The 26,845-nt window shown below is 50.8% G+C and overlaps 1 protein-coding gene across 2 annotated transcripts in view; it reads right to left on the reverse strand.

The window, feature by feature from the left end:
* Positions 1 to 26,845, reverse strand: part of MED15 (mediator complex subunit 15) — a 61,950-nt gene that overhangs the window by 8,351 nt on the left and 26,754 nt on the right. The window contains exons 3-8 of one of the 2 annotated variants that reach the window (XM_082640852.1): positions 13,295 to 13,346; positions 11,701 to 11,730; positions 10,076 to 10,288; positions 3,821 to 4,035; positions 2,368 to 2,706; positions 1,179 to 1,307 (exon numbers count right to left, since the gene is read on the reverse strand). In XM_082640852.1, the coding sequence (XP_082496978.1) occupies positions 1,179 to 1,307; positions 2,368 to 2,706; positions 3,821 to 4,035; positions 10,076 to 10,288; positions 11,701 to 11,730; positions 13,295 to 13,346 (978 nt within the window). The remainder of the gene's footprint in view (positions 1 to 1,178; positions 1,308 to 2,367; positions 2,707 to 3,820; positions 4,036 to 10,075; positions 10,289 to 11,700; positions 11,731 to 13,294; positions 13,347 to 26,845) is intronic. The other variant, XM_082640853.1, reaches the window with a different exon arrangement.

The following is a 26,845-nucleotide window of genomic DNA, read 5'->3' on the forward strand; positions in this document are numbered from 1 at the left end:
CTGGGTGGTCACTCCATGCCACTGCCGCCATCCCAACTCTGACCACAGTCCGCACAGGACACCGAGAGCAGAGAGCCCCAGGAGGCCTGGGGACGAGGCTGGGACACACAGGGTGGTGGCAGAGGAGGATGCCAACATTGTCATACAAGGCCTCCAGCCCTGCCCCAGCTACAAACATGATGTCCGTGGTGTGTTGCACATAAGACCACACGTGGGCAAGCTGGTGATGTGGTGCAGTGACCACAGAGCTACCTCCAAACGCCACAGGTCCCCCCAATGGCGTGTTTCCCATGGACTCCAGCCATGTGGCAGGGACCGGGAAGGACCATTTCTGAGCCTCCCGCCAATGCTAAGGGAACACACAGCATCCCAGCAGTGCTTACCACACGGCCCGGTGCCCCAGACAGGGAGCTCAACAGACTTGGGGAGTGAGCAGGGCAGGAGCCGGCAGGGACGCTCGGCATGGCAGCCCAGCGCCGCACAGCATCGGGGTGGCCGGGTCGCCCCTGGGGTCTCACCACATCAAGCAGCACATTGGCTCTGTCTAAAGCCAGCGCTCTTCTGAGCCAGACTATCAGTGTTGCCGCTGCTGGGTGGAGACAGGAGGAACCAAGGCCGGGGACTGGACATAGGTGAGGGGGGTGTCTATGGAGAAGTCATGAGGCCCAGCCTCCTACCCCAGACACCAAGGAGGTTGTGGCCTCTACTAGGCAAGGCTGGGAGGTCTCCTCCATCCCATCGACATCCGATTTGCAGAGGGTGGGCATGGTGGACCTGGGCCACATGCGTCACACAGGGGTGAGCCCTGCAAGTCAGCAGGGCAAGGGGCCACGGCACAAGTCTGTGCTGACCACAAGAGCCAGATGCCACCGTCCTCGTGCTCTTCCCAGTTTCTAGAGAGCTACTATCCCCCCAGCCCCATGCTCAGAGCTGAGGCAAGAAGAGATCGTGATGCTCTCACCAATGCCCTCTTGGAGGAGAAGGGAAGAGGGAAAGTGTGGGGCACCACGGGAGGTGGGAACAGCCTGTGCCCTGTGAAGCCGGGGGCCCAGACACGGCCAAGTGGGGCTTCCACCCAAGGTCCCCAGGGACGGGCCCTGATCCAACCAGGACCCTCACCATAGCGCGGGGGACATGCACTGGCTGGCGCCTCCAGAGCCTCGGCTCTGGGCCCTCACCTGGACTCCGGGACCCACTATCTGGGAGGCCTGAGCCGTCGGCACTGCTGTCTGCGGTGGCACCTGGGGCTGCACCTGCGGCACCTGGGGCTGCACCTGCGGCTGCTGCACCACCATCGGAGCCCGGACCTGAGGAGGAAGGGAGCAGCAATCTGGAGCCACCAGGGCAGAGGGCAGAGCACCTCCACGTTCGTCTGTGGGAGCCGGAGTCTCTAAGCTCTCCTCGAGAAGGGGGATGGGCTTGCCACCACTCCCCTGGCTGATGTCCCGCTACTGGCTGTCCCTTATCCCATGGCTCATCAAAAGTGTCCACGCCAGCCAGGCTCTGAGTCAGCACAGCTGAGCCCTCTCTCTCCTGGCGAGACGCCTGCCCTGATGGGACACCACCACACAGCCGTCACCACCAGCTACCGCGGCAAGCAGAGCATGCTGATGGTCTACGAGAACCCCACTCTGAGCCCTGACTCCTCAAAGGAAACCAGGTGACAGGTGTGACCCTCCTCAAGACCCTCCCCAGACCTCCAGCCTGCACCTGTGGGGCTTACTATTCGGCCACTGCTCGATTCAGGTGTGGCCCGTATCCCCACTTCACCCAATGAACAGTAAATAGAAGGCCACAAAAACCAAGGAAGTGAGTTGAAAAAACATTTAAGTGGCCCCTTGACACTGCTACCCCTGACTCCGTACAATATTTTGTCTTTCATGTAAATGTCACTGACTGGTTCTGCTTTTACACAGATGCATAAGACTGAAAATACCAGTATTTTACATCAATACCCCCCTCAAAAATACGGTCATGATCTCTGCTCAGAACAGAACTGAGTGGTCAGAAGACCACCATGGACACCCAGGGGAGGTGGTACACTGCCCCCTCCAATAGTAAGAAGATGGGTGTTGCTGTCCATCTAATCATCCACAATCTTACAATGCCTGTGGCTGCCACAGAATCAGCCATGCTGCTCGGAAGACAAGGTGCCACCTGGGAGCAGGGGCATCACACACTGGATGCAGCAGCTGACGGAATGCACGCACCCTTGCTGATCAGAAGGTGCGGGCCGGCAGGGGCCAGGGCCACCTGAATCCTGGTGCTGGAAGAGGACCTGCCATCTACAGCCAGGGCGCCCCGGAGACTGCCGACAGCACAGGAGACGCCAGAAGAGCCTCGGCTGTGCGAGCCCTGGGTACTCACGAGTTTCAGCTGCGGCTGGGCGTACAGCATCTGTCCGGGGAGGGCCGGAGCCTGCGACACCAAAGGCTGCGTCTGTGACTGAGGCGGGAGCTGCGATGGCTGGTTCTGGGCCACCGGCGGCTGGGGCTGCGGTGGTGGCTGGTGGTGCTGCGGGTGATGCAGCTGCTGCAGCTGCTGGGGCAGAGCCTGTGAGGGGGGAGGCTGTGGCTGCTGCATTGGGGGCTGCTGTATTGGCGGCTGGGCCTGCAAAGCCTGCTGCTGCTGCTGCTGCTGCTGCTGCTGTTGCTGCAGCTGCAGCTGTGCCATCCGTTGTAGTTGCTGCTGCTGCTGCTGCTGCATCTGGGGTGGAACAAGCAGCACCCATCACCTTTCCGGCCTTGGAATCCTGCGCTGGTAAGTCTGCCCAGGATGCTCTCCCGGGCGGCAGAGGGACACCGAGGGCAACAAGCGTGCACCTGTGCCCTGGCCACCAGACGCTGGCCCATCTCTAGGCCTGAGAGGACAAAGGAAGGGTCCAGGGAAGGGTCTGGAGGGCTTGGTAAGGGGTCACATATAGGCGCAGCACCAGAGAAGCTGGGCAAGGTTCAGCTGACTGCAGATCTCCAAAGCCTCTCCAGGGATGCTTGTTTGGTCCCTAGAGTGGTCACAGGACCAGGCTCAGGATGAGGAGGAAAAGCGGGTCTGGGGCTTCCCTGGTGGCGCAGTGGTTGAGAGTCTGCCTGCCAATGCAGGGGACATGGGTTCGTGCCCCGGTCTGGGAAAATCCCACATGCTGTGGAGTGGCTGGGCCTGTGAGCCATGGCCGCTGAGCCTGCGCGTCTGGAGCCTGTGCTCCACAGCAGGAGAGGCCACAACAGTGAGAGGCCCGCGTACCACCAAAAAAAAAAAAAAAAAAAAAAAAAAAAAAAAAAAAAATGCGGGGCTGAAGATTCACTGTCAGCCCTGGGAGAGGGGCCTCCAAGATCCAGGAGGGGCCTCGGGAAAAGGAGGCATAAGCCAAGGCCTGGAGCAGGTGGGAAAGAGCAGGGGGCCCTTCAGGGCTTCCCTCCCTCAACCCACAACAGGCGTGACAAAAGACGCTTAACCCATCAGGGCATTGACTGCAGAGCATGCGCGTGAGAAAAGGTATTCTTGTAAGCAGGGCTCCTAATGTGACATGGCCACCCCTGTGGGACACTAGGCAGGGCTCGATTAGCGCCACGTCCAAACACCGGAACACTCAGGGACAGGTCAGGAGGCCTGCGTGTGCTCAGAGGACGCACACCCATGGGGAGGTCCAGGCCGTGCTACGAGTGGAGGGTAGCCTCACTCTGGCCTGGGCAGACTCTCACATGAACTGCCTGCACCAGGAGCCACCTGATCCATCCCCCGGCACACAGTAGGCCCACTTCTTCTCGTCCCAGGCTTGGGAGCCCTGGAGAAGGCCAGGGTCCAGAACAGCGGCATCTCGTACCTGCTGCTGGTTCTGATGATGCAACTTGATCAGATGCTGCTGCTGCTGCTGCTGCTGGAGCTGCTGCTGCTGCACCACGGCCTGAAACTGCTGCTGCATGGCACTCTGCTGCACCTGGAACTGCTGCTGCTGCTGCTGCTGCAGCGCCGCCTGCTGCTGTGCCTGGAACTGCTGCTGCTGCTGCTGCAGCGCCACCTGCTGGAGCTGCAGCTGGGCTGGGGACAGACGGGTCGGGGAACTCGCACTGGGTGCAGCGGGGAAGGCGCCGCCCCCGCCAGTGCGGGAGGGACAGGGGTGATGATGACAGGACAGAACTTACTATAGAGTGAATCACGGTAGTAACGAACAGGAAAGAACAGGCCAGCCAAGAGGCCTGGGACCCAGCGACTAGTGATCTGCTTCCCGTCTCGATGGAACCACCTGCTCTGGACACTTCTTATCAACAGAATCTCACAACTGGGATCTTTTGTGACTGGCTCCTTCCCCTCAGCATCCCGTTTACAAGGTTCACCCACACTGTGACACGGATCAGTATTCCCTTTCTTTTTGTTGCCATATAATACTCCACTATATAGATTTCCCACATTTTGTGTTGTCCATCAGCTGATGGACATCTGGGTTGTTTCCACTTTTTGGTAGTTATAAATAATGCTGATACAAACAATCATTCAGGGACTTCCCTGGTGGTCCAGTGGTTAAGACTCCATGCTTCCACTGCAGGGGGCATGGGTTCGATCCGGGCTCGGGGAGATAAGATGCCACAGGCCGCGCAGCGTGGCCAAAAAATTAAAAACAAATAAATAAAAATTAACAATCATTCACAAGATTTTCAGTGATCCGGTCTCTTCGGGTGATGAAAATGTTTTAAAATTGATGCTGTGAGTGCACTGACCACCCTGCACAGTACACTTTCAGTGGGTGAATATGGGTACAAACTATATTTCAATGAAGATGAAAAGGAGGAACACAGAGACACTTTGTACACTTTGCCCAGTTTTCCCCAATAGTAGCACTTTGTATAATGCCATAACACAATCAGAATGTGTGCCCATTTGCCTGAGTGTGTAAATTCTATACAATTTTCTCACCTGGCAAGATTCAGCCACCATGGAGGTCAAGACCTGGCACAGTTCCAACACCACAGGAGCCCTTATGGTGCCACGCCTCAGCAGGTACTAAGGTGACCTCCATTTCTAATGACTCTGCCATTTTTAAACCACACAGAAGGACTAGCTCGCTCCTTCAGCACAATTTCTGAAGAGCGTCAGGGTGGGGAGTACATCCATGCAGGACCCATTGTGAGCACATTTCCCACCCACAGGCTTAGACGAAGCTGCTCACTACATCCTTCAACTCCTCTCTAAATTCATTATTTTTGTCTGGTAACTATCAGTAACTGGGAGGGGAAATTGCCCAACACAAGTTTTATTTTCAAGTCTTTTTGCATCTTCTATTTCAGGTGTGTTTCCTGTAAGGATTAAAGAGTTGTACCCTCTCCTTACGTTTCCATTCAGTCTCAGCAGGAAAGCCTATCCCTCCACATTTACTGTGATTACTTACAGTTTTCAACTTATTTGTATCTGTCTTTCCCCTTCTAAGTTTCTCTTGCTCTTTTTTTTTTTTTTTTGAGCTTTACTGAGGTATAATGGACATTTTTTTCCTCCTCTTCTGAATTCTATCTTGTTGGAAGACTGGGTTGATTTTTGTTCGTTTGGATTTTTGTTTGTTGTTTCTGTCTCATTCCATTTTTTCCTATGGATTTGGAATTTACAAACTATTTCTACTGTTTTAGCAACGACTTTTACAATTTTATCATGCATATTTAACAAAGTATAAAGTTTATCCACATTTAAACCTCTTTCCCAAATATGAGGACCTTAGAATCCTCTCTAAACACTTTTTAAAGTAGGTTTTACATGCACACGATAGACCTGATATCCTTGATATTCGCCCTTCCTGACTCCATTTGGTTTGGTCCCTGTTTATCTTCTTATGCCCACACAGCAGACTTATATTAAGAGGCAGGATAGAATAAAGGCCAGGGGTACATCCTCGGACCCAGACACCTGGACTCAAATCCCAACTCTGTCACTGCTCTGTGCCTCAGTTTCCTCAGCTATACTACATACCCCTACATTGGACTCAGAATTAAATAATCTATTACAGACTCAAAACAGTGCTTGGAACGTGTAGAGGGTAGCTCTAAGGACTATTTTACAGAGGTCATTTCTGTTTACACCAAGGATTCCCAGCCTTGCCCCTCCTGACACCTTGGGCCAGACAACGCCGTGCTGTGGGGACTGCCCTGTACACAGAAGATGCTCAGCAGCATCTCTGGCCTCTGCCCACCGCAGGCCGCCTGCAGCAGCCCCCCCGCCACCAGCTGTAACAGCCAAACTGTCTCCACGTATTGCCAAACACCCACCAGGGTACAAAATCGCTGAGAATCACTAGCTTAGATTTGTGCGTGTTTATGCCCTTATATGGAAAATGTTTCTTCTCCCATTTACACCTGGCATCTTGGGAAGGATGGTCTGAGAGGTAAGAGGAAATGGTGAGGGGAAAAAAAAGTATGCCCTTAAAAACTTTTAGTGAAGGTCTCCTCGGCTTTGTTGGCAGCTCTGTGCTCAGGGCTCTAACAACCTCTACTGTCTTCTTGACTCCATCACCGAGTCTGCTGAGTCTGCTTCTCGCTCCTTGACAGAAATGGCAGTTTCTGAGATAGTCTTCTGGCCTTTGGTGTCCTGCTGTTTCACAACAGTTTGGGGCATGGATGCCTTATTTAACCTGTGTGGTTCACTGGGCTTTCATCAGCCATTGTCTCCTCACACCCTCTGTGCTTCCATCTGCACTTAGATGCCCGTCAGACTTCCTGATTTCATCCTCCACGTTTCTCACCCTCCTGTTCCTGAGGCCTCTTCTCTAGGTTACATTCTAGGTAACGTCTTCAAATGTAGCTTCTAGTTCAAACTCCTTCTTCAGCTGTATCTAATCTGTTTATTCATCCACACTTTCCTCTTTCAATGACTTCACTTCTCATCTCTACAAGTTCTACTTGGTTACTTTTCAAATCTGTTTGGTCACTCCTGATACAGTATCCAGTGTTCATTCATTTGGAAGTCCAACCTTTATTTTTTTAAGCACCCCAAGGCCATATCTAACAATGGCTATGTCCTGGGGCGTCTCCACATCTGGTGATTGTTACTGCTCCTCCTTGAGGTGTGTCTGCTTCCTTCCATGCCTGCTGATTTTGTGTGCTCAATGACTGACCCTGATCTGCAATTCTCACAGGCCTAAACTGGGAGCACCCTCCTCCAATCCGCCCCAGGCTCTGGTGGAGCTGGGGGATGCCAAGGGCCCTGGCACAAATCCTGGACGGAGGGATCCCAGGATTGCTTTCCCTAACCTTGCAGCGTGCCAAGGCATAGCAGGGCAAAGAGCTGCCCCTACCTTCTGCCAGCCCAACAATCCAAAATACAGTCTACACAGAAGGAGAGAGGGCTCCTCAGCAGCAGCCAGAAATACGGCTTATTTTTAAAGTAGGTTCTACATGCACATGATATAAAATTCATCAAGGAAACAAAAAAGTATAGAGTTTAAAAGTATCCTGTACCTCAGCCCCAGCCTTATCCACAGTCAGCAGTGTGTGTTTCCTGTGACTAACCCAGGTCACCTGGAGATGCACAGCAGGCTCTGGGCTGCCCTTTGCGAGTCCTCTGACCCAGGACCTACACTCTGGGGGCGTGGAACTAAGGTCGAAGCAGCCTTCATCACACAGTAGCGTTTGGAGGTGTCAGAAAAGGGTAGCAACTACCCATCAGCACTACACTTATTTCAGGGAGACCAGGCCACCAGAGGTCACAGGCAGGGAGGGTGGGTCTGTGTAGAGGCAGCAGCAGGACATGAGAGTAGAGACCACTTCAACTTCCCCTGGTGCCACACAGGGAACCAAGCCCCTCGGAAGCTGAAGACAGGATGTGGGCCAAGGTTGGACTAGGGAGGGTGCAGACAGCCCACCAAAGCTTCGCTGCTGAACTGACAGTCTCAGGAGTCAGACTGCAAAACATTCTAAACTCATACAGCTTAAAACTATTTTTTATTATAAAATCTAAGTTTGTGATAAAAAGAAATTCAACCAGCGCACCCGAGTATAACATGAAAAGGAGCCAGAGCATCCTTCTGAAAGCCGCCCTGCCTGCGCGCGCACGTGTGCGTGTGTGTGTGTGAGAGAGGGGGAGAGAGAGAGAGAGAGAGAGAGAGACAGGTGTGCTGACAAGAGGGGACCCGGAAGCTCGAGATGAAGAACCAACCACTGAGCCAAGCGTCAGACGGCAAGACGTTAGTAAGGAAGAGAAATGAAGCTCTGGGAGGAAGGGGGTGTCTGGGGGCAGAAGGTGCCAGTGCAGGAGCGGGTGGGAATGAGGATGCATGTGGCCTCTGAGAAGGGCAAGGCGACCTGGACACAGGGAACCCAACAAAGAACAGGGTGCTCGAGGCCACGGCTGCCCTCGTCACAGGGTTCCTGAGAGGGACGCGAGACAGAATACATGGGAACACCACAACATGTACACAAGCATTCACAGCAACTTTAGTTTAACAGCCCAAACTGAAACAACCCATACGTCCTTCAAGGGTGAGTGGATACGTGAACTGTGCGTGGCCCAGCCAGTCCAGGGAATATTACTCAGCAGCGAACAGGAAGGAATTACCAACACCACCTGGAGGCTCCCAAGGGCGTTAGGCCGAGTGAAAAAAAGCCAGTCTCAACAAGTCAAATATTGCATGATTCTATTTATGTAACATTCGTAAAATGACACAATTACCAAGGCGGAGAACAGATCAGCAGCTGCCAGGCTTTGGGTTGGAGGGAGGGTGTGATTATTAGGAGGCACCAGCACAGCCTGCTGGTGGTGACGGTGCCACGTGCTGACTCCATTCCACACGTGATAAGACCTCACAGAACCACACACGTGCACGCGCACGCGCAAGAGTGCGTGCAAAGACTGGTCACACGTGAATAAAGTCTGCCTGAGTTGACAGCGCTGTCGTGGGTTTGGTGATGCACTAGGATGTTTTTGTTGGGGGAGCTGGGGGAAGGGCACGTGGGAGCTCTGTGCTATTCTGCAACTTCCTGTGACTCTTCAACTATTTCAAAAATAAAAAGTTACATAGGGGAAAAAAGTACTGAAGCACTTAGCAGTACTAGATAAAAGTCTACAAGCATAAATGTCCATCAAGAGGGTCCTGGGGCACTTCCCTGGTGATACAGTGGTTAGGAATCCACCTGCCAATGCAGGGGACATGGGTTTGAGCCCCGGTCTGGGAAGATCCCACATGCCGCGGAGCAACTAGGCCCGTGCGCCACAACTACTGAGCCTACGCTCTAGAGCCCGCGCGCCACAACCGCTGAGCCCGCGTGCCACAACTACTGAAGCCCACGCGCCTAGAGCCCGTGCTCCGCAACAAGAGAAGCCACCGCAGTGAGAAGCCCGCACACCGCAACAAAGAGTAGCCTCCGCTCGCCACAACTGGAGAAAGCCTGTGCACAGCAACGAAGACCCAACACACCCCAAAATAAATAAATAAATATTTAAAAAAAGAGGGTCCTGGGGCTTCCCTGGTGGTGCAGTGGTTGAGAGTCCGCCTGCCGAGGCAGGGGACACGGGTTCGTGCCCCGGTCCGGGAAGATCCCACATGCCGCGGAGCGGCTAGGCCTGCAAGCCATGGCCGCTGAGCCTGCGCGTCCGGAGCCTGTGCTCCACAATGGGAGAGGCCACAGCAGTGAGAGGCCTGCGTACCACAAACAAAAAAAGAAAAAAAGAAAAAAAGAGGGTCCTGGGACAGAGGCAGCCGGCGCTGCAACCCTGCTCCTGGCCCGAGCAGTTGTGTGGAGGGTCAGGCGCCTCCTTTGGGAGGGGAATCAGGATGCGAGCCACAGCCCGGGCGGCCTGGGGCCAGGGCAACCCTGGAAGGGACAGACGGGGCTTCACGGCTGAGGACACCCTGAGACGGAGCTGTTTCTATCTTGACTACAAAGCACAGCCCCTGGGATGGAGTCCCAGGGCACCCCATCCTCCTCCAAGTCCTCCCTCAGCCTGGGCAAGAGGGCCTCGGTGTCCCTCGCCCTCTGGGAGGCAGAGCAGGCTGGAGCTTCCCCAGCTCCTCTCGCCCCCTCACCACCCCCACCCCAGGCTGGGAAGAGAACGCGCCGCCTGTGGAGAGCACGGCAGGTTCTCTGAGAAGCGTGGTACTCACTCTGCGGAGCGGCCGTGGACACGACAGCCATGCCATGGGGGGCCATCCCTGAGGTCCCAGGAGGTGGCTGCCCCGAGAGTGGCATCGGCTGCCCCATGGCCCCCAGGCCGCCCATCCCGCCCAGGGGCTGGCCGGGGCCCCGAGCAGGTAAGCCAATGCCGGCTGCTCCCGCGGCGGGCCCGCCAGTCAGGCTCTGCAGTGCATTCATAGGGTCTGCGGGGCACAGGGTGCAGCGTCTCAGGGCACTGTCCGCCAAACCAGGCCAGGCTCTGTGGGCCATGAGGCCTTCCCGGGCACACGCTTCCTCCCACCTTCAGGCTCAACACCCTCAGAGTCCCAAATGGTGAGCGGCCGGAGTCCCGGGAGTCCCCCAAGCCCCGGCCCAGCTGCCTGCCACACCCCAGGGGCTGGGACACCTCCTGGGAAGGGAACACAGCCCACACCCTAGCCTAGCCTATGCCAGGTCCTGACAGACTCCAAGGGACGAGCAAGCCCTTGGTGGCAGGCAGTGGCCCCACCCCTCCTGGCCATAGGCCCCTCCTGCTGGGTGAGACACAGCTGGGAATCCAGAGAAAACAAGGGTCAAGGGCTCTTCACAGTAAGCCGAGCCTGGGGCCAGAGAAGAGGGGGCAGGAGTAGATCTCCCAGGGAGGTTACAAGTCCCCTTGTGCACCAGAAGCCCATCTCTGCTAAGTCTGGGCAGGACCCCACTGAGGAGCAGTTCTCAGGAAAGACCCCTGAGAACAAGGGTGTGTGGGAGGGGTCCGCAGATGCTCGCCAGCTGAGTGAGTAATGCCAGGGCCTGGGGCAGGAGCCAGAGGCTCTTGTTGTAACAGCAAAGAGCCACCTGCAGGCAGGTGCAGCCTGGCTGGCTCACCCTGCCACAGAACCGAGTGAACACACACATTCTCCTGGCCAAGCACTCTTGATACCCACCCCCCCACACACACCCCGGCCCTGGCTGGCCAACAATCGCTGCACAAGCCAAGAGACCCCAGGCAGGTGCAGCCAGCTCGGCCAAGGCAAGCCTGGGCATGCGGCATGTGCCGCCGACAGTAAGACAAACAGCCCGCCAGGGTGGCTCCCCGCCCGGCAGTCGGAGTTTAGTTGGCTACTGGGATCTGCTAAACCCCTTCACTGGCAGCTCACTCAGTGAGACCTAGGTTAAATCAACAGGGTTCCCATGAAATAAAACCTTGAAATTAAAAAATAAAAAAGAATGATAATTCTTAACTTACAAAGAAACTTTGTAACTTAAGAAAGTGAATTCATAGTTATTCTCTAAATACTACAGATTATTATACTGAGCATAGTATTATACCATACTAGTTCTCTCCCAGAGAGCTCAAAATTTTAGATAATATTCAATAATCGTGTGAGTTTTCATCATCTTTTTTGCGGGAGGAATGGGATGGGGTGGTATCGTCCGACTCCACAGTCACCAGGAGGAGGGTGCCTGGTGGGCCGGGAGCTGGCAGTTCTCAGGAACCCAAGGTCGTCTCTCCGGGAACTTCCTCCTCCAGTAACAGCTTAACCCCAGGCACACGCAGCACCCACCATCCCACTCCTGCTACTCCGCAGTCAAGGTTGGGAAAAACTTTAATTCCAAAAGGAGAAACTCTTACCACTGACAGAAGCTTGTGATTTCTTGTTATCTATATATAAAGAAAAAAAAAGAAGAAACCAAAGTAAACAAAGTTTTTATGTAACCATATATTTCCACACTAAGTCAGTGCTGAAGGCATTCGCCCAGAGGTCATTTGCTAACACTGAGCTGACCCTGCCTAGAAACTAGACAAAACATACCTCAGAGTTTCAGAGAGAGAGAGAGAGAGAGAGAGAGAGAGAGTGTGTGTGTGTGTGAGAGAGAGAGAGAGAACATGTGTGAATACATGTATGTGTCCCACCCCCGGCAGCATTGACACACAAGGAGGCCTGGAGCAAGAGGGTGCAGAACCACTCCACAGTCAACCTGGGCCCTGGAGAACAGCCCCCAGGTGGAGGCTGATGCTGGGTCTCCTCTAGTTCCTTCCTTCCCAGGCCAGGGCTCTTAGTACAGGCCCCGAGCCACAAACAAGAGTGCTTCAGGGATCTACGGTGGGCCCACAACACCTCCATTTTCAGCCCACTCTGGTGAGGGAGGCAGCATCCCCATTTTCTGGATGAGGAAACTGAGTCTGTCCAAGGCTGGTTAGAGGCCGGATCCAGCCAGCCCCAGGGCGGGCGGGGAACTGCCACAACAGTTCCACCCTCTGCTGGGGGTGAGGTAGCTGTGGGCGCCCCCTCCAAAGGGCTGTGTGCACTGCCGTGCCAGGGCCAGCTCCCAAATGGACCAGCCAGCCCGAAAGGCTGAGCCCTTGCCAGTACAGACGGGGTCGTGGCCAGGCTGCTCATGCCCCAGGCTTCTAGTGGCGGCTCCTCTTGTTCCAAACACCATGGGACCTTCCCAAACACAGCAAAGAAAGTGAAATCAATTGAGGTTCATCTTGCTGGCCAGTCTGGTAAAAAGTTAGTGTGGAAAGAAGCAATGGCCCTGAAAGGACTCTGAGGTCCCCAATGTTTCCCTCTGAGATGAGTGACGCTGACGCCACAGGTGTCTCGACAGCCACAGGGAGCAGCCGTCCCGTGGACAGGCTGCGTGGGAGGAACCTGCCTCCTGTGGTCACACCACTGCAGGCCGGCAGGAGGCGCTGTGGCTATAACCACCACCACCACCACCCCCCAGCGGCCCTGAGCGGCCCTGAACCGAAGAGGACCTGTGGGGCTGGGCCCTCACCAGGGCAGGGAGTACAGGGTGGCGCTGAGAAAGCTGGCCCCAGAAGCTTCCAGCCTGACAGGAACACAGTTAGGTCCAGCCTCCACGGGTCAAAAAACCCAGGGATCAGGGAAGGAAGTGTCTATTCCAGGGTGGACTCTGCTTATTCAGGAACTGCCTAGAGATCAAAGCAGCAGTCTTTCAAAAAGGGAGATTAAGCAGACAAGCAAAAAGAGCAGTCCAGCCCAGACCACTTGGACACTAACATCTCCATTAGGCCACAATCAGCACGTTTCAGGCTGAGGCTCTGGGAGGATGGGAAACATGGAATCAAATGCGAAGCCATGAAGAACTTCCCGGAAAGCAGGCGCTGTCCACAGACATCCTGCCTCAGGCAATGGGGCCGAGACTGGCCGGCCTCTCGTGGCGACCACAACCACCCAGAGATGTGATGTTTTACTTACGGATGTCTCGAAAATGGATAATGAGCCTGGCCACGAGAGAAAGGTATTCATCCTAAAAGTAAAAACAGGAAGCAGTTTAATCCCAGAAGCAGAAGTGAGGCCGAGTGACGCCCCTTCCCGCCCTGGCCCTGCTGTGCTCCTCCTGAAGGCAGGGATGGCAGCCATCCCCGTCTGTCTGTCTGTCTTCGTCTGGCTTGGCTCGGCCTCCTCTGGAATCCATCCTTCTGGGAAAGGCTGGCAGAGCTCGGCTACCACAGAACAACAAAAGGCACACAGAAACAGAAAACCAAGAAGGTACCAAGACACTAGAAGACGCTGCTCCCCCGCCCTGCTGTAAACCCTGGCGAGGGCCACGGGGGGCTCAGACACCCGTCTTTCTGCAGAGGGGCTGGCCCAGGGTCACAGGGCATCTCAGAAGTAGACACAGGAGGGCCGCTTTTGTCTTCGCTCCATTTGTACCAAAGTACTTTCGCTTTTCACACCGGCCTGTTGCTTTTCCACTGCTGACGTCATATTTGCATGCAAATCTGGCTGGGCGCCCTGGCTGTGCTTTCCACAGCTCCCGCTGATCTGAATTCACTGCACTGCCCAGGGAGAGGGCACAGTGCCGCTCAAGGAAGCAGGTGAAGGCCACTGCCCAGGGCCCTCTTGGCTCTCGCTGTGTTTCTGGAACCTCCCAGCAGGGCCTGCCTTCCACCATTTGTCCTCTTTGTAACCAAGGACACTCACTCCAGGGGTTCCGGGGAAATCACTACTGTGAGTTTGTCTTGGGGTCAAAGAAGGGATGTTCGTAACTAAAATCTTATTTCAGAGAACCTGGACCATCCTTCTGGCAAGGCAGGCAGAAAGGGCAGAGCTTTCACCCCACCTGCTCATTTGACCCCCGCCTAAGTCGCCATGACACTGAGTCCACTCAACAGCAGCCAGAGGAGACGACCCCTGCAGCCCAGGACCCACCAAAGGGGACAGCCCATGAGCCTGGGACAGACAGTGAACCTGCCGTCACAAGAACACCTCCAAGGGAAACACATGAAGGGGACCTCAGACGAATGTTAACAACATAAGCACACTTTGTAACCCCCATCAGCCCTCACTGATCTCAAACTTCACCCACCACTGTTTTCTCAGCCATGGAATCAGCAGAGGAAAATGTGGGGGAAAGGCCCAGGGAGGCCACGGGGCAGGTACCAAAGGACAGGACACATGGGAGATGTGTTCAACACTCCCCCTGCCAATGCCCCCCACAAATTTCTGGGAGGAAAAGGATCCCGCAGATCACCTGACCAGGCTGGTCCTTGAAGGACAACAGGGTGGTGAGTGAGGTGCAAGGAAAGTGGGCTAAAGGAAGCTCTGAAATGAGGTGGCCAAGGACGGGGGGCTTGCCAGGTCAAGAGCTGACGTCTCAGTAAGGCCTTGGCCATCTTTTGGGTCGGAGAAATCTTAAAAGAATTTGTTGAGCTTTTTCTGCTTCCATAAAAGGTGAAGCAAGAGGAAGCAGGTTTAAAAAGCAACCAGATCATTAGAAAGCCCACAAACAACAAATGCTGGAGAGTTTGGAGAAAAGGGAACTCTCCAACACTGTTAGTGGGAATGTAAACTGATGCAGCCACTATGGCAAACAGTATGGAGGTTCCTCAAAAAATTAAAACTAGAATTAACATATGATCCTGCAATCCCACTCTTGGGCATGTATCCAGAGAAAACTCTAATTGAAAAAGATACGTGCACTCCTACGTTCACATCAGCACTATTTACAATAGCCAAGACATGGAAGCACCTAAGTGTCCACTGACAGATGAATGGATAAAGAGGATGTAGTATGTATATATACAATGGAATATTACTCAGTCATAAAAAAGAATGAAATAATGCCATTTGCAGCAACATGGATGGACCCAGAGATTGTTATACTAAGCGAAGTAAGTCAGACAAATACCATATGGTATTACTTATATGTGGAATCTAAAATATGATAAATGAACTTATCTATGAAACAGAAACAGACTCATGGACACAGAGTACAGAGTTGTGGCTGCCAGGGGTGGGGGGGTGCTAGGGGAGGGATGGATCGGGAGTTTGGGGTTAGCAGATGCAAACTATTATATATAGAATGGATAAACAACAAGGTATAGCACAGGGAACTATATTCAATACCCTGTGATAAACCATAATAGAAAATATACATATGTATAACTGAATCACTTTGCCGTACAGGAAAAAACACAACATTGTAAATCAACTATACTTCAGTTATAAAACAAAAACAAAAACAAAAACAAAACCAGCAACCAGATATTTACTCCGACACAAGATACAGGAGCCAGGTGGGCACAAGGCACCCATGGTCTGCGTCCACTGAGGCTGCCCACAGCCCGGTGCAGCAGAGGCTCTGGGGACCAGACCAGCATGAGGAGGCCTGAAGGGGACGGAGGGGGGCAGCAACCACCTGACAGGAGAAGCGGGCACAGGGAGTGGTCAGTCACACTGCCACCAAGGGGCGCTCCTGTGGGTAAACACATCACCCAGCACGTTGAGGGTAGAGTGCTTCAGACCTGCTGATCTGATCCCCCTCTGACTCCCCAGGGCGGCTGCCTTACTCTATGTCTAGACTGGCTTCCCTGGGCGTGAGAGTTCCCAGCCTCCATGCAGACAGAGAGGTTATGACCCCTCTTCTGCTCCAAGGCACCCCCGCTCCAGGACAGTTCCAGAAATGGGCCGAGGAGCATGTACCTCCCTTATCTTCACTCCACCTTTATCATCTCCCCCTCCTGACAGCAAAAATACAAGCATCCAGGCTGGGTACAGCCAGAGCACAGCAGTGACAGATCACACGCTGCACTGACTCCGGGCCAGACACAGCTCTGAATGCTCTACAAATAATTAACACACTCAATTCTTCCAACTGCCCAGTGAGGCAGGTACTACTAGTGGGCTGGTTTGCAGGTGAGAAGACAGAAATGTGGGGAAAAAGCTGCCTGCAGTTTATACACTTTGTCTAACCTGTACAAGTCTTGCATGAGGGCCTGACAGCAAAGGTGGAGGACGAATCCCCTCACGGATGTGGAGGGAGCAGTAGGAAGGACACACATGCTCCAGGTAAGATGCCACAGGCCACACACTAGATGCTACACTGTTATACCTTTTGTATAAGACTCGGGGAATCTGAACATGTATATTTGCTTTATATCTGCAAAAAGAAATGCTGCAGATCAACAATTAAATCCCCAGAGGTATCAGGAAGTGGCCTGGAAATGAAACCTCCCACCTTGTTATACAGCTTTCACATTGGAAGTATGTAATCTTTTACCAAATTGAAGACAAAGCCAAATCAAAAGGAAAAAGTACAGGGACTTCCCTGGTGGTAGAGTGGTTAAGAATCCGCCTGCCAATGCAGGGGACACGGGTTCGAGCCCTGGTCTGGGAAGATCCCACATGCCGCGGAGCAACTAAGCCCATGCGCCACAACTACTGAGCCTGTACTCTAGAGCCCGCGAGCCACAGCTACTGAAGCCTGCGCGCCTAGAGCCCATGCTCCGCAATGAGAAGCCACCACAATGAGAAGCCCGCACGCCGCAACGAAGAGTAGCCCCTGCTCACCACAACTAGAGAAAGCCCGCATGCAGCAACAAAGACCCAACGCAGTCAAAAATTAAAAAAAAAAAAGTACAATTCCTAAAAATGCAAAACCAACCAAACAGATGAGCTGATATCAAGTTGGTGTCAGAATCATAGGGAAAAGAGTTCTTTTGATTGATCATTTTAAAAAACAAAAAGCAAACAAAACAAAAGAACCGTATGTCCTTAGGGGAAGGGGTACCTTTTAAGTACACACAGAGCTGTAAAGAAATCTTAAACTTCATTCCACATTTTGTTATTTGCTACTAATATTAGTGCTAATATTGGTCTGTTTATTCTGAAAGTATTTTACAGTAATTATTGCAATGACATTAGAAGCCAAGATATTCACAAAAGAGAACAGATACATGTTTAAAATAAAACCCTGTAATTGGAAATATCAGTGTGAAATTATGGGGTTTTGAGGTTGTTGTTTCAAAAACATATGACTCCTTAGCTCTGTTCACAAAAAAGCACAGAAGCCGTGAGCAGCCCCATGCCCACACTGCAAGACCCAAGTACCATTTCACCCTTGAAAAGGAACCAGGGCTCCTTAGAGCAAAGCTGATTCTGGGCCAAGATGCAAGCAAGCTACAAAAGACTAAGGCGTTGTGACAGGGCCCCCAAGGGGTCAGGAATGTGCCTGTGAGCAGCCACTGGGGATGCATCAAAATGAACAGCTGCAAGGCCTGAAACTCGCTTGATGCAGAGCCATGCTCACAACATCACTCACAGGAAGAGAAGCAGCTTCACCCCACCCCCAGGCCCCGGCACTTGCCCCTGGGTACCAAGGGCAGCAATTCCACAAGACAGTCAGTACTCCTGACGGTCCCGAACAGGCTGTGTTTCAAGCAACCAAGTACACTGGTGGATGAAAGAAAACCTTTCCTGGCAAGACAATTCCATCCAATAAATGTGGAAGAAAAGCCAGAATTCAGGACAAGTACCAGTTTGCAACGCCCAGTTAAATGATGGAATCATCAGCTGATAAGTGGATGGGAAACTTCACAAAAGAGTCAGACTGTCACTCTCCCAACTCCTGATCAACTGTGGCCTTGTGGGAAAATCAAGACACCCAGAAATATATACAATATATACAAATATGAGGCACCACCTCCAATGCCTTCTTGCTAACAAGACCCCTGCATACTGTGCTCTTTTGATTGAACACCTGGTTCACAAGAAATAAGGGGCAGGCAAGAGGGAGCCAGGCCACAGGGAATACTGTTGGTGGGAACACGCATGGTAAACACTGCTACTGAGGACTCAAAGGAAGAAAAGGAGCTGGTCAGAAAGCTCATGTCATCTTAGAGAATACAGATGTCATCAGAACAGAATGCTGGGGAAAAGGTGAATGTTAAAAGTGTTTCTGGTGAGGGCTCAGGGGAAAGAGGAACGTGTGATTGGAAACAAGAACACAGAGAACCCCTGTCATACAGTGCCCAGAAGTCTAGCTGAATCGTACCCTAGTTGAGAGGAAGGCAGACCTTGTAAGCAATGAACCTGGATATTTGGCTGAGTAGACTTCCAAACAAAGTGTGGAAGGTCTGGCCTGCTTTCTTCTTTCTTAAAAAAAATTATTTATCTTTGGCTGCGTTGGGTCTTCGTTGCTGCACACGGGCTTTCTCTAGTTGTGGCGAGCAGGGGCTACTCTTTGTTGTGGTGCGCGGGCTTCTCACTGCAGTGGCTTCTCTTTTTTGCAGAGCACGGGCCCTAGAGCGCGCGGGCTTCAGTAGTTGTGGCACGTGGGCTCAGTAGTTGTGGCTCACGGGCTCTAGAGCACAGGCTCAGTAGTTGTGGCGCACGGGCTTAGTTGCTCCACGGCATGTGGGATCTTCCCGGACCAGGGCTCGAACCCGTGTCCCCTGCATTTGTAGGCGGATTCTTAACCACTGCGCCACCAGGGAGGTCCTGGCCTGCTTTCTTCTTGCTGCTTACAGTGAAATTGGGAGTAAAGAAAGAAACTGAGGGAAGAACCGTTAAGCATAAAGGAACCTGGACTTGGTTTCGGAAATTCCCAGGCTATTCAGATTACAAAGAAACACTAAAATTAGGAGATTCTCTGTAGGAATGTGTGCTCTGGAGAGAAGGCTGAGGGTGTGGTTGCACAGACTATGCTAGTGCCAAAGAGATCAGGCATGTGATGAATCCTCTCAGTCGTCTCACAGACGCCAGGAATAGGGATGAAATTACAGGGGTGAAACATTTGTGGGGAAACCTCCTGTCTAATGGCATGAATGTCACATATTCACGGTCTAGAGTGTCATACCAGCAGAAACACTGCCAGTTTAGACTAAAAGGGAGAGACTGGATGAAATTTTAAAAGGGTGTCAGACTCCCAAAGTCAACAGGCAGGAAACAGGTTGGTAAAACTACTGGCTGCAAACATGACCACCAGGGAGAGCCTTGGGCCAAGAGGCCAAAGCCATGAGCCCAGAGACTGTGGCCTCCAAGTCTGTGGGAATTTGTCCAGCAGCTACAGGAAACTAATACACTGCCTCTATGGATTGGCCTATTCTGGGCATTTTATATAAATGCATCATACAATACGTGCTCCCTTGTGACTATTTCACTACACTTATCGTGATGTTTTCAAGGTTCATCCGTGTTGTACCATGTATCAGTACTTCATTCCATTATACGGCCAGATAACAGTCCATTATACAGACACACCACATTTTCTTTATCCACTCATCAGCTGATAAACATTTGGGTGTTCCCACTTCCTGGCTATTATGAGTGATGCTATGAGTATTTCTGCGCAAGTTCTGTGCATATATGGTAACTCTGTTTAATTTCTGAGGAATCTCTACACTGTTTTCCACAGTGGCTGCTCCACTATACATTCCTTCCAGCAACGTATGAGGTGATGAGGTGCCAATTTCTCACCAATACTTATCTTTTTTTTATTATAGCCATCATGAGTGTGACGTTGTATCTCACTGTGGTTTGGATTCGCCTTTCCCTAAGGACTAGTGATATTGAGCATCCTTTCACGTGCTTCTTGGCCATTTGTACTGGGTTGGCCAAAATAGTTCCTTTGGTTTTTTTGGGTTTTTTCTGCGGTACGCAGGCCTCTCACTGTTGTGGCTTCTCCCGTTGTGGAGCACAGGCTCCAGACGCACAGGCTCAGCAGCCATGGCTCACGGGCCTAGCTGCTCCGCGGCATGTGGGATCTTCCCGGACCGGGGCACGAACCCTTGTCCCCTGCATTGGCAGGCGGACTCTCAACCAATGCGCCACCAGGGAAGCCCTCTGGTTTTTAAGTAAAAATAAAGACACATTTTTTACTTTCATCAAGAACTTTATTGAACAATGTATTCACCACTTTGTTCCACTACCTTCTGTCATTTTTCAGGCAACTTCATAATTCCATCTTCCCAAAACTTTTTATCTTTTTTTAAAAAAATTTTTTGGCTGCATTGGGTCTTCGTTGCTGCACGCGGGCTTTCTCTAGTTGCGGCAAGCGGGGGCTACTCTTTGTTGAGCAGGCCTCTCACTGCGGTGGCTTCTCTTGTTGCGGAGCACAGGCTCGAGGCACGTGGACCTCAGCAGTTGCGGCAGGCAGGCTCAGTAGTTGCGGCAGGCAGGCTCTAGGGCACGCAGGCTCAGCAGTTTGGCGCACGGGCTCTAGAGTGCAGGCTCAGTAGTTGTGGCACATTCACTTAGTTGCTCTGCGGCATGTGGGATCTTCCCAGACCAGAGATCAAACCCATGTCCCCTGCACTGGCAGGAGGATTCTTAACCACTGCACCACCAGGGAAGTCTCTCAAAACTTTTTATCTTTTTGAGCAAAGAACGGTTCTAGGTGTCTTTTACAATCTTCCAGGGAAGTGAAATTTTTTCCATTAAGAGAATTTTGTAAAGACTGAAATAAATGTAAATCCAAAGGTGCAAATGTCTGGTGAATATGGCGGATGAATCAGAACTTCCCAGCCAAGGTGTAACAGTTTTTACCTGGTCATCAAAGAAACATGTGGTCTGGCATTATCCTGATGGAAGATTATGCATTTTCTGTTGACTAATTCTGGATGCTTTTCATTGAGTGCTGCTTTCAGTTGGTCTAATTGGGAGCAGTACTTGTTGGAATTAATTGTTTGGTTTTCCAGAAGTAGCTCATAATAGAGGACTCCCTTCCAATCCCACCATATACACAACATCACCTTCTTTGGATGAAGACCGGCCTTTGGTGTGGTTGGTGGTGGTTCATTTCGCTTGCCCCACTGACCTCTTCCATTCTACATTATTGTACAGTATCCACTTTTCATCCCGATGCAATTTGTTTTAAAAACAAAACGTTTGGGTTTCCCTGGTGGCGCAGTGGTTGAGAGTCCACCTGCCGATGTAGGGGACACGGGTTCATGCCCCGGTCCGGGGGGATCCCACGTGCCACGGAGCGGCTGGGTCCGTGAGCCATGGCCGCTGAGCTTGCGCGTCCGGAGCCTGTGCTCCGCAGCCGGAAAGGCCACAGCAGTGAGAGGCCCGCGTACCGCAAGAAGAAAAAAAAAACGTTTTCGCTACATTTAAATGGAGAATCACATGTGGAAATATGGTCAAGAAGGTTTTTTTTGCTTAACTTATGTGGAACTGAAACATCAAAGCGATTAACATAACCAAGCTGATGCAAATGATTTTCCACGCTTGATTTGGATATTTTGAGTATGTCAGCTATCTCCTGCATGGTATAACATTGATTGTTCTCCATTAAGGTCTCAGTTTGATCGCTATCAATTTCAACTGGTCTACCCGACCGTGGAGCATCGTCCAGCAGGAAAGCTCCAGCATGAAACTTCGCAAACTACTTTTGACACGTTTGATCAGTCACAGCACCTTCTCCATACACTGCACAAATCTTTTTATGCATTTCAGTTGCATTTTTACCTTTCTTGAATAAAGCATAATAAAACAATTTTTAAAATGTTGTTTTTCTTCCATCTCAATATTAAAATGGCTACACAAAAATTCTCCAATTTTGTTAAGTTTTTTTTAAATGCACACTGACATGACAGCTGTCACAATACAATCTAACAAAATTGTTTCGAATGAAGTTAAAGACAACTAAGCGCTACTAGAGCCATCTTACGGAAAAAAAATGAACGAACTTTTTTAGCCAACCCAATATATCGTCTCTGGAGAAATGTCTATTCAAGTTCTTTGCCCATTTTTGAATTAGGTTGTTTGGTTTCTTTTGCTGTTGTTGTTGAGTTGCAGTTCTTTATATACTCTGATACCAGTCCCTCATCAGATATCATCAGATATTTGATTTGCAAATATTTTCTCCCATTCCACAGACTGTCTTTTTACTCTCTTGATGGTATCCTTTGATGCACAACAGTGTTTAATTTTGATGAAGTCAAATTAATCTATGTTTTCTTTTGTTGCTTGTGCTTTTGGTGTCATACGTAAGAAACCATTTCCTAATCTGAGGTCACAAAGATTCATGCCTATATTTTCTTCTAAAAATTTTACAGTTTTAGGACTTCCCTGGTAGCGCAGTGGTTAAGAATCCACCTGCAAACGCAGGGGGACACAGCTTCAAGCCCTGGTCCAGGAAGATCCCACATGCCATGGAGCAACTAAGCCCATGAGCCACAACTACTGAGCCTGTGCTCTAGAGCCTGCGAGCCACAACTACTGAGCCCACGTGCCTAGAGCACGTGCTCTGCAACGAGAAACCTCCACAATGAGAAGCCCGTGCACCCCAACGAAGAGTAGCCCCTGCTCACCGCAACTAGAGAAAGCCTGTGCACAGCAACGAAGACCCAATGCAGCCAAAAATAAATTAATAAAAAATAAAAAAATAAGTTTTACAGTTTCAGCTCTTAGGTCTTTGATCCATTTTGAGTTAATGTTGGTATATGGTATGAGACTGGGGTCCCACCTCAATATCATACATGTGATAATCCAGCAGATATCCTAGCATCATTTGTTCTTTTCCAAGATTGTTTTGGCTATGCTGGGTCCCTTGAGTTTCCTTAGTATCATTTTGTCAGTTTCTACAAAGTCTGTTAGAAACTTTTCCTCATACTTGAAAAATGTATCAATTCCCAGAGCAGGTGCTCCAGAGTCAGTGTTCTCAGCAACATGGGACCTTTGGTAAGTATTGTGTTGTGATTCAGGTATTTTAAAATTTTACCCTTATACATTATAAAGTATTTTAAACATACAAAAAATAAATAATAAAACAAATGACAGTGGGTTCCTTACCCAGTTTAAATTAAAAAATAAGATCGAAAGAAAGCAAGCTAGCTCCCCATGCTACCGCTGATTTGCCCCACACCTCGTGTTCTTCACAGCTGAACTGGAGAAAGTCACGAGGACTACACGGAATATCTGTACTCTCTCAGCTCCTCAGTACATGCTAGTGAAAACGGAACGACTGAAAACCAAAGAAGTAGAATTTCTGAGGAGGCCTCTGAGCAAGCACGCCAACGCCAGGTAGTGCAGGAGGAGGCCTGGTTGTCACCCCGCAAACAGCAGAGGGCAGGAGCACAGCCCTGGACCTGTCAAAACTGGCCACACCCAGGCCTTTCTAGCAGGTCTCAGCAGTTGTTCAGAAAATGCTAGTCTTTTCATGCGGTTTGCCGTTTTCACTATACACAATTGTGCTTTTCTCCTCCAATAGCTGTCTCTGATTAAACAAAGATAGCAGAAGATGTATTCGGTTTCAGTCAAAAGGCCAACCCTGGGCTTGCGAGGTCCGTAAAAAGGGCTGAAGGTAGGAGAGTATCTCCTTCATCAGACGTGCAACGGCCTCTTCCTGCTCTCCCCAGGCTGTGCTCTTGCCCTCTTATTCCAGCAGCTGCTTGTGCCCCTCAGCCCTCCTCTAATTAGCCTCCAGGTCACTTCCCAGTTCTGATGCTCTCGGCCTCCTGGTCCCTAGGTTTCACCTTGGCCCCCACCGTGGGGACTCAGTGTTTACAGCTGTAACCAGAGACATGCACTACTTCTGCATAATACTATCCAACGTGCAAAACAGCTGATGTGTGTTTAACATATAAGCTTAATTTAAAAACAACCAAGCGATAAGCATATGTTCAGCAATGCACCCAGCTATAATAAGCCTCTCTAGGCACTGCCGCTGCGGGTGCCGACGCAGAGGTCCCGGGATCCCTGGCTGTGCTCTCATCCAGCAGATGCCAAACCTTCCTGAATCTGCAGAGTGCTTAGAGCTGCTATTATTATACCACCCACCACCCCCAGGGAAAGTGGTTTCTGCCTTGAGGCAGAGAGCAATCCCACCTGCAGGAATTCAGATGTTAAGAATTAAAGTGGGTGTTTGGGTGTCTTTTGCTTTGCTAGATGGGGGGAAGTAGCACAAGTAGCAAAGAGGGTAGGCTCTGACCCCAGGCCCCCAAGATGTGTGACCTCCTGGGCAAGTTACCTGGCATCTGTGTGCCTGAGCCTCCTCGTCTGCAACCTGGGGAGAGCAGCACTGTACCTGCTTCACGGGCCTTGCAAGGGGACATCACATCACTTTAGAGGGAGCAATGGGGCCTGGCCATTAGACCCAGGGCCAGCCCCTGACAGAATGTGAACAGCTTTAACTCTGGGTGCTAACACCACACTGGAAGCATGCACCAACCAGGCAATCTGGAGCTGGTGGTCTTTTATACAAGAGTGCTCAAGGCCTTCCTTGCCCGGGCTGTATACCAGGCAGCCTGAGGTGCCCGCCATGGGTGACCCGGTTTCCTTTAGGGTGGACACCTCTGGACCCACCTGCTTGCAAGGATTCCAAGAGAAGGTTAGCCCCTTCTCCAAGACCACCTCTGCCTCCCGGCCCCTCCTGGAGTCTAAAAACAGAGAAATCACTCTTCTGTATCCTTTTCTTTGCTCTGGGTCCCACAGTCATTCTAATGGGTTCTCAGGCAGAAGAGGCAGGTAACAAGTGTGCCCGGCTGCCACCAGACTGGAGAGTCGCTCCGGAGCCCCACCCTGGAGGAAAGGTCTCGCCGCATGACGGGGCCCAAGGCTCCATGTGGGGCTTGAGCAGGACTAATAAGCTGGACATCGGACAGCAGTGTCCAAGCAGAAAGTCCGTCTCTAAAAATGAAAGGAAACTTCCCAGACCTCTCTATAAATACCTCTCTTCCAAATAGTCAGGGCCTCCTCTTGAAGTTAGGGATTTAGAACCAGCCTGACCAAAGGAAATGCAACTGAAATTGCTAAGGTGTGCAGGTGCTGCAGTAAGGAGAGGCGAGGACAGTGACGGGGGCTGTTGTGCTGCCAGTCGCCCCCTTGGGATGGAAGACTTATTCTCCAGCTGCTGGGAGGGTCTCTGTGGTGGCCAGTCTCCAAGGTGGCAGCCAACAACCACTGGCCTCCCTGGATGCACAGGCCACAGTGCACAGAGAAGGTGGAGGCGACTCCCTCCCCAGACTCCACACTGGCCTTAGGACTTGCTGTGACCCAGCGATGTTCTAGGACTTCAGGGGACTGACAGCTTCCACGTCCCCTGCCTTGGAAGCCAGCCGCTGTGCCGTAATGAAGCCCGGGCTATGCTGCTGGAGACACCAGGTGGCTGCCAGCTGAATGTGGCTGCGCCAAGGTCACCAGTGAGACCAGAAGAATGGCCAGCCAGGCAGCTCCAATCACCCCAATCCTGACCCACAGAATCAGGACAGATACCAACTCATTGCTCTAGGCCACTACATTTTGCGGTAGTTCCTTATAAAGCAATAGACAACAAATAATACTGGACCAACAAGTTGTGTATTTTGAAAGTTGAAATAATTCAATAAGCCCTCACCAAGGTTCTTATCTCCCAAATATCTTCAAATTATGTATCTAATAAGAGACTTGTATCCAAAATTTATAACGAGTTCTTACAATCTAGCAATAAAAAGACCAACAACTCAATTTTAAAATGGGCAAAGGATTTGAATAAACATTTCTCCAAAGAAAATATACAAATGATCAATAAACACAGTAAGTCATCTGGGAATGAAAATCAAAACCACAATTAGATACCACTTCACACTCATTATGATGGCTATAATAAAAAAAAAAACAGTAACAAGTATTGATGAGGAATGGAGAAATTGGAACCTCATACAATCCTAGTGGGAATGTAAAATGGTGCAGCTGCTTTGAAAACAGTCTAGCAATTCCTCAAAAGGTTAAATACAGAGTTACCATCTGATTCAGCAGTTCCTTTCTTAGGTATACAGGAAAGAGAAATGGAAACGTATGTCCCCAGCAAAGTTTGCACACAAATGTTCATAGCAGCATTATTATAATAGCCAAAAAATGGAAACACTCCAGATGTCCATAAACTGGTGATGGATAAATAAAATATGGTACATCCATACAATGGAATATTATTTGGCAATAAAAAGGAATAAAGTACATGCTACAACATGGTTCATGGGTGAACATTAAAAATATTATGCTAAGTGAAAGAAGCCAGTCACAGAAACATATATTTTATGATGCATTTATATGAAAAGTACAAAATAAGCAAATCTATAGCAAAAGAAAGCAGATAAGTGGTTGCCTAGGACTGAGGGTTGAGGGAAAATGGGGAGTGCTGGCTAACGGGTATAGAGATTCTTTAGAAAGTGCTCTAGGGAGTACCTTGGGGGCCTAAGTGGTTAGGATTCTGGGCTTTCACTGTCATGGCCCATGTTCAATCCCTGGTCAGGGAACTGAGATCCCATAAGCTGCAAGGTGTGGCCAAAAAAAAAAAAAAGAAAAAGAAAAAAGAAAGTGCTCTAAAATGGATTGTGGTGATGGTTGCGCAACTCTGTGAAGATCCTAAAAGACCAACCACTGAACTGTACACTTTAAATGGGTGAATTGTACAGTATATGAATTAGAGCTCGATAAAGTTGTTATAAAAAAGGAATATAACACTTACCATTTTCTATGTCCACAGCATGAGCCTGCCCACCTCAGTGCACAGGCTTCTGCTGCTCATCCTCCACCTACTCGTGC

Source organism: Mesoplodon mirus (genome assembly GCF_964341445.2).
Source record: "Mesoplodon mirus genome assembly, chromosome: 13".
NCBI classification, from domain to species: Eukaryota; Metazoa; Chordata; class Mammalia; order Artiodactyla; family Ziphiidae; genus Mesoplodon; species Mesoplodon mirus.